The sequence below is a fragment of the Perca flavescens genome, chromosome 8, assembly GCF_004354835.1.
Source record: "Perca flavescens isolate YP-PL-M2 chromosome 8, PFLA_1.0, whole genome shotgun sequence".
Classification (NCBI taxonomy): Eukaryota; Metazoa; Chordata; class Actinopteri; order Perciformes; family Percidae; genus Perca; species Perca flavescens.
Genome location: NC_041338.1, coordinates 27,635,600 through 27,643,617, shown reverse-complemented (window position 1 = coordinate 27,643,617; position 8,018 = coordinate 27,635,600). Strand labels below are relative to the sequence as shown.

At 41.9% G+C, this 8,018-nt stretch overlaps 1 protein-coding gene across 1 annotated transcript in view; it reads right to left on the bottom strand.

Moving 5' to 3' along the window:
* itpr2 (inositol 1,4,5-trisphosphate receptor, type 2) overlaps window positions 1-8,018 on the bottom strand; it is a 65,469-nt gene that overhangs the window by 41,153 nt on the left and 16,298 nt on the right. Inside the window, exons 12-24 of the mRNA XM_028584333.1 lie at window positions 6,579-6,678; window positions 6,286-6,446; window positions 6,050-6,191; window positions 5,660-5,818; window positions 4,528-4,700; window positions 3,393-3,512; window positions 2,983-3,165; window positions 2,575-2,826; window positions 2,338-2,485; window positions 2,065-2,212; window positions 473-660; window positions 243-366; window positions 95-152 (exon numbers count right to left, since the gene is read on the bottom strand). Coding sequence (XP_028440134.1) covers window positions 95-152; window positions 243-366; window positions 473-660; window positions 2,065-2,212; window positions 2,338-2,485; window positions 2,575-2,826; window positions 2,983-3,165; window positions 3,393-3,512; window positions 4,528-4,700; window positions 5,660-5,818; window positions 6,050-6,191; window positions 6,286-6,446; window positions 6,579-6,678 — 1,956 coding nt within the window. The remainder of the gene's footprint in view (window positions 1-94; window positions 153-242; window positions 367-472; window positions 661-2,064; window positions 2,213-2,337; window positions 2,486-2,574; window positions 2,827-2,982; window positions 3,166-3,392; window positions 3,513-4,527; window positions 4,701-5,659; window positions 5,819-6,049; window positions 6,192-6,285; window positions 6,447-6,578; window positions 6,679-8,018) is intronic.

The following is an 8,018-nucleotide window of genomic DNA, read 5'->3' as shown; positions in this document are numbered from 1 at the left end:
AAGTTTTAAAGCAGATGCAATTGTTTCCAAAGAGACCCAGGTCATTAAAAAAAAAGAAAAAAAAGAAAGTGTATTTAAGCACAGCTTCTCCTACCTCCCTGCAAACATGCTCTCTGCTTTGGTTGCAATCTCATCTATGTCTGGTTCAGAAGCTGGCGACAAAAGAAAGTTAACAGGTCAGTAAACACCTCATTTTGGAAAGAAAGCTTTAGCACTTGCAATAGGAGAGAATAAAGTCTCACGTGTCACTTGGGGCATATCAGCCAAAGAGGAAGAGCTTTCAGATATGGTCTTGTCCCCAAATTCTTTCTTGTAGATGGACAACAAGTATGTGATCCTATAATCCAACCTCACACTCAGGATAAACTGACAGGGAAACAAAAAGTACACAAACATAGAATCACATTTTTCTTTAATAATGTCAACATTTCACCAGAAATCCCTAAATGTACATCCTGTAGGTAGCACTTACTTGCAGGATCTCAATGATCTTCAGCTTGGTGTCCATCACCATGACATCCTCATTGTCTGGTAGGAAGTGTCCTCTCCCGTAGCGCAGGGATGGAGAGCTGTCAGGGAGGCTGTGTGGCACACCTCGACTCATCATAATCTGAGTCATCATTTCTCCAACTCCATGGATCGTACGCAGGACATTGTTGCCTAAAGGAAACATTCATCTTCACACATTTTGCATGGTGTGTGTGTAAAGCCTATCACTTAGTACATCCATTTACATAGTTGACATAATTCAGCTCAAGCATGTGACACTTTGACTATGTGTATCATAAAAGCTAAAGCAAATGCCATTAGGACATCAGCTGAATAAACATACATCTGCAGTTTGTGTTTCCAGTCCATTAAACAATACCACACTTGTTTTATTTACCACTTTGTCTACATTTCCAGAAAAGTTTTTCAATCTAGTTGCAATCTATCCTAATTCACTTCCAAAAGCAGATCTGTCCTTTATTTCTCTGACCTACAGAAAGTCATCTTTGACCTCATATGGACATTTCTCCATTTCTGTGACTTCATATTATGGTTCTACTGTCACCCAGGCACTGCAAAAAATCTTCTAACTAGGACAAAAAAAAGCTAGCCTCGTGAGACCGTCCTGATCTCGCGAGCTCCAGTTTACCACTCGCAGATCAGTCTGGCATCTTGAGATAGAGAAAATTTGGAGCCGTTTGCCAAACGACTGGGCCAATCAGCGTTGGTTTTGAGGTGGGTTAGGTGGTGATAGACAGATGGTTTATCCAATAAGCTAACCAGTATTTTCAGCCAGCGGTAGCCCGAATTTTGTTAGCTGCTCGCTAATGTTTTTTTCTCTTGGATCCTTCTTTTGGAATATGGTCCGGGAACCTGAAAGGGTGCCTTTTATTTGTAAATTCTCGTTACACAAACGGCAAATATCCTTTACCGACATGTTGCTTGCTTGCTGAGCTAACGAGCTATGCTTTGCCTGCAGCAGCAGGGGCTTGTGGTTGTATTTTCATATGCTTCGTTGATGTGATTGGTTGATTTGGCCTGTCTATCACCAACATAGGTGATAGATAGATGGTTTATCCAATCAGCTAACCAGTATTTTCACCCCTTCCTAAAAGGGAAAGTTCCCAGATGGATATGCCGAGCAAATGCGAAGCAATCCATCTGGCGGAGTCAGGTTAAAAAAAAAAAGCATTTACCTAATTTCTTTTCTCCTATTGCTAGCTCCCTGTTACTTTTACAGTTATCCTAAATCCTAATGCGTTTATGCTAAGCCATGCTCCCGCATACATTCTTTAACTGCTGCATCCAAATTTTCATCTAGAAACCTGAGGACTACCGACGCTGGGCTATTGTCTGTCCTTTAATCATCATTTTAAACTAAATCATGTTTTCTTTTAGCCTTCTTTATTTTATTACCTAATTTATGAAACTGCCTCCTTCAAATTCAATTATCTTAAACTGAACTAGGAAAAAAATAGATAAAGTTTTACTCTGTTTAAAGCGATACATAAAAGAGTAAACCTTAATTGACCAACGAAATGATATAAAGCACTTATGCTGTGTAACTGCACTGACCGGCCTCTGGGCTCTTGTTGAGTTTGTTCATGAAGGTGAGTGGGTGCTGGACAATATCCAGGATGGCCAGCAGAGTACGCGTGAGACGCAGCAGCTCGCTAAAGCTATAGAAACCAAAGTAAACCAGGTGACGAGCCAGATTCACCACCTGGAAGGGAGAAGTGAAACATCATGGTCAAAACTTTTGCAGCAGCACATGAAAACACATTTGGCACAATTTGAGACGGGAAAAGCCCGTGAGAAAATAAATGCGGATGAAACCGTTTATTTTACCTCTAACGTGAGTTCATTCTTGTCATCGTCCCCGAATGGAAAAGGCTGGCTGACCACATCTTTAAGGTATTCTTCCACAAACTCCATGGTGGGGGCAAACTTCCTCTTCATCTCCTCTCTCGACGTGTCAGTGGACTCATACTCAAACCTGTGGAAAAGCACGACCACAATCTGCATGAGGTGACTCGCAAAATACGCGTGCACGTAACACACGTAATCACACAGACAGGCGCTCACTCGTGGATGGTGATCTTGGAGGGGATCTCGGTCCAGAGGCGGGCGTAGCGTACAGGCACTACGGCCTCCTGTGGGTCACGGTCCACGTGCATATGCAGCATGAGACGGCAAAAGGAGGCTCTGAGGTTGTAGGGTAGGCAGTCGTCAAACATGCAGCGCAGGATCAGATCCACTGGTAGCTGACAGGAGATCTGGTTGATGGCTAGGTACTGACGGTCCAGACACATTTTAGCAAAGAGGTTCAACTGGTACCTACAGAGGAGACGAGGGACATTTTGTTTTACAGATTTTCTTTTGCAGATAAGACATGGAACGAAAAGAGGGGAAACACATACTACTGCTTGCTTGATTCAGCCATGTTTGCGTTACTGGGGAAAGGGGAATTAAAAGCAAGATTGCCAGTGTCACCTATAATAGGTGATAATGTCTACATCCATCTTGTGGTTGCCCTTAGCATCCTGGGCGAGGTGGCGAATGGATTTGCCGTGAGGCTCCTTGTGGCTGTCGATCCAGTAGAGCCAAGCCTCCTCCTCCTCCACCTCCTCCTGCAGCAGAGAGGACTCCAGGGTGGTGTCTGTGTTAGAGATTAGTCTGGGGGCGAAGGAGAGTGTGACATAAAGCAGTTACAAGAAAAACTGCAAACATTACACTCTGACGTAGAGCTGCTGCTGAAAATATCTATTTCACAAAAGCACACTGGAGGGAGCAGGACACGCTTTACTGAATGTGCGTGTTTGTACATGTTTAAAAATGAACAAATGAAATATGACAGGATCAACGTGGATGTTTTAAATATAGATACCAAGGGTATGACTCACTTGGTCTGGATGAGGATATCTGCGTTGGTGGGGTTCAACATAAATTTACAGATAAGCTCCTGTGTGACGGGGATGGCAGTCTTGTTGGACACGCAGAGATCAGACAGATAATCCAGGAATCTGGATGATTATTAGCAGACATGAATCATAACGCTTAACAAATGTTTTAACACACAATGTTTTAGCAATGGAACACATGAACAGAGTGTAGACATGGAAGTGTGTGTGTGTGTGTGTGTTTGTGACTGTACCTAACAGCTTTGTCTGTCCCATTTTTTTTACATGTAAAAATTCTTCATCCATCCTTTTTGTTTTTTTGACAGATATGGCTCTTACAGTATATACTAGAGATGTTCCAATACCAATACTGGTATCGGTATCGGCTCCGATACTGCATCAAATGCTGGTATCGGTAAGTACTGGAGTTTATGCACCAATCTGATACCACGTAATACAGCCTTAAAGAAAATCTACGTTAAAGAAGTTTTTTATGTTCTTTTTCCGTTATAACTGACTGCCAAACTGGAGAATAAAAGAAAGTTCTGTGGCATTCATTGTTTGTATTTGTTCATGTTTCACAAAGAGTTTAACCTGAGCCAGACTGACAACAAAGATAGAAATAATATCACATCCATACAGGGATAGTAATATACAATTGTTAAAGCATAATAAAATGTATGACACACTGGTATTGGATCGGTACTCGGTATCGGCCGATACGCAAGTTCAGGTATCAGAATCAGTATCAGGAAGCAAAAAATGGTATTGGGCCATCTCTAGTATATACTCTATTGTATTTTGACATGAAAAGCAGGGGGAAACACAATAACAGCAACACCAGTAACCACACCACAAAATATTGTGCCACAGCGACTGAAGAGGGAATGTTAGAGGTGAATTTCTGATAAAAATCTGAATTATTTCACAAAAGTAGAGTAGGTAATATTTACATATTGTATTGGATTGCATTATTTTGCATTATCCGGTGTTCCTGTCATAGGGTTCAGTCCTTGTGTTACAAAAGTATCATGTAGGACTACTAATTTCCATGCACAATGTCAGATTTATCATATACTTTTCATTATTGAATTGTTCCCTCGGATCATCTACTCTTCTGGAGGTGTACATGTCTGACCTGGGCTCTCTGTTGCGCCTCAGCAGGTTGACGAAGGTCTCAATCTCTTTGGCTGTGATGTGTTTTTCCAGCAGCTTGCGGTTGTTGTGCAGCAGAGCAGTGATTGTGTCCTCAGCCAGGATCTCATACCCAATCTGAGACTGCATGATTGAGAACTTTTTGGCTATATATTCCTATGTGGCACAAGAGACATATGGTTATGAACACGTTTGATAGAAGTGGTGATGAAATGAAGTTCAGAGAAAACATCTGAGTAAAGACGTAGAGAAGAGAGCAAAAAAAGGTCTTTTTAAAAGCAGACAATTTGAAGTGTAGTAGAAAAGCACAGGCATTACTAATAACATTAACAATGGCTCTGTTCTATTCAAGTGTCACATTAAGACAGAGGGCAGTGTGATCGTTCATTTTATTATTTACACCTGCCCTTTTACTACTGGGACATGTCAAAATATCTTATGTAAAGAGAAGGCCTGTTGCTTTAATGAACTAATTATTAGATGGCCTGGCTGACAGCGAGGAGAATGAAAATAAAAGCAGGAAACCATAAAAAACAAACGTGTCTTCTAGCAAGGTACCGTGTGTTTTCTTCTGTTTTACTCTTGTAATAAAATCACACACTTTATATGTGAAATGCTAAAATTCAGGACAGTTGCACAAGTAAAGTGATGCCCTAAGTCAGTCAAATTATTTAATATAATAAGTTATGCAGGAGTTGCTAAGGTTAGCTTAATAGCTAGCATCAGTGACAGTAGTAGCAAAAGCCATGAGTGTATTGAGCCGACAATGGGTGAGTTTTATTCCTTATATAAATAAAAAATGTATTTATATAAGAGAAAATGTGCCATTTCTTATCTCATAAAAATATATGTGACAAATTGTCAGGATTTTCCTTTCTGTTGATCCACTAACGGACGACTGTTTGAGCACTACTTAGGTTTCTTGACTTAGGCAGCAGTGGTCTCTGCATAGATTTTTTCAGACAGTCATCAGAATCTATCTGACAAGCTCCTAGTCAAAAGCCATCTCTCTATGCTTAAGCTTCCCCACATCCCTGTGATAATGTGTATGTTAATGAGTCTGAAAAACTCAATGAACACTTAATATTAGACTTGTGTAGAAGGCAGAAACATGCCTGGTTCTTGCGATAGTCCTGTTGGGAGTGGCGTAGCACCCTGTAGCAGAGTCTCAACATGTATTTGAAGTGAGCATAGCGCTGGTCTCCCAAATCCTCCAATTTTAGCATCGGACCATCACCCTTATCTGTAAATGGAGCCTTCAGGATGCCAAAGATCTAGAGGAACAGAAACGAACATACAATGATGGAGAACCAACCAAGCATCTTTGGACTATAACAGGAAAATACTTTCAATAAGTACACTTCTTAAGGCCAATCTGTAGAAATGCGATAATTTAAGATTTGCACTCGTCATCACTGTCAATCCTGGACCCTCATGTTAAACTTCAGATCAATCTGCATTCTGCAACAACACACAGAAGTGTGTGTCTGAGTGTGTGTGCTGACCTGGGCGAGGATGTTCTGTTCCCTCATGAGTTTCTGCCTCTCTCGATTGGGTGTGGAGGTGACCACTGACAGAACATCCTGGCCGTTGTTTGGTACCATGCACACAAAGAAAGCCAGGTCCTCCAGGAGCTTAGTCACAAACCTAAAATATATATGAAGGCAAAAATAACATGTGAAATCATAAAATATGCACACCATCTTGTGTCACCTGTGTCGTCACGCTCATGCATCTGTACCTCCTCTCATTCTGAGCGATGTTGCCGTACTGAAGCTTCCTCACAGTGGATTCCAGGACCTTGTTGGCATCGTTAGCAAAGTCTAAGTCTCTGACCTCCGACAGGGGAACAGATACGATGGCAAAAGCCTCCTTGTCCTCTTTAGTGGGACAGGTGCCGATCTATTGTAACAGCCAAAGGAAATGTCCAAATAATGCATCCATGTTTGTTGTTTGTGTATGTGAATGTGTATGTGTGTTTGTGTGTGTGTGTGTGTGTGTGTGTGTGTGTGTGTGAGCGTGTGTGTGTCCGACCTTGAGCATAACGGGGCGCTCCTCCTCTGAGTCGATGGGGACGTTAGTGCTCGTCACCCAGGTGTTGGTGCACAGGTGCCTAAGTCTGACATAGGAGTTCCTGAGGAAGCATGGGACAAGTCATTTACAGTCACAGGCATAATTGATTGTATGCTTACTGCTGTCTTTGAACTGAAAAATATCCATCTTGGTCAGTCATTTAGCTGCTAGCATGGCTAAAGGGACGGCAATGTCGGCCTGTCGTTTGGTCCACGACTTTGATCCAGACTGAAATATCTTAGCAACAATGGGATGGATTGCCATGCCATTTGGTACAGACACTCATGTCCCCCTCAGGATGAATTGTAATAACTTAAGTCAGTGGTTCTCAATTGGTGGGGCCCGCCCCCCTGGGGCGGTGCGGACACTCTCCCAGGGGGGCGCGAGTAGGCTACAGGATGGGAGAAAAAAAAAATGGACGCCTTCACACAAAAACTTGACCTATGGCATGGCCGCGTCGGTCGAGGGAACTGCGACATGTTCCCCAGCCTTGCAGACTTTATCACTGATGCACGTCACACGACTTCTCCTCTCTATTTCAATCGGCGTCTGAGCACCTGTCAGCAATGAGAGAAAAGCCACTGACCAAGCGGGAGTGAGAACGGGTCAAAATAATTTCCTTGTTTCTGTTATGAAGATGATCGTGTGTGTGACTCTAACATCTCACATTTACCAACAAAACGTACAGCGAAAGACCATGCAAAACATTTCAGACTGTACTGCCAACGTGTATACATTTTAACATCAATGGACGCTGTAACGTTTTTTCATTATTCACTGAAGCGGGTGCTGTTTCAGTACTGTCTGCTCTCACACACACACACACACACACACACACACACAATCATACACGGTGGATGCAGGAAAAAACGCAGATGAGACGACACAATAACCTAAATTGAGGACAGCTATGCTCGTTATTGTAAGTGCAATGATAAGTTAAAGTCCAATAAGTCCTTTATCAAACCGTATGAATGCGTGTGTGTGTGTGTGTGTGTGTGTGTGTGTGTGGCCAGGATAGGACATTAACTAACAATGTAGCTAAAGACCAACAAGCCACTGACAGTGACAGATATGTTCATATTTGATTCATTCAATAAATTATTATTTTTTGTCTTAAATCCACCAGCCATTTTCATATTATACCAACATTTGCAGCATCCAGAGCCTTTTTGGTAAGGTTCCTAGGAAATCTCAGCCCAGAGTAATTAATTAATAGTACTAATTATTATTCTCCCCAAAACAAGTTTCCTTTTTATTTTTAAAGAACTATAAAAAAAACAACTGCAAAAGGTTGAGAACCCCTGACTTAAAGGAACACGCCGACTTATTGGGAATTTAGCTTATTCACCGTAACCCCCAGAGTTAGACAAGTCGATACATACCCTTCTCATCTCTGTG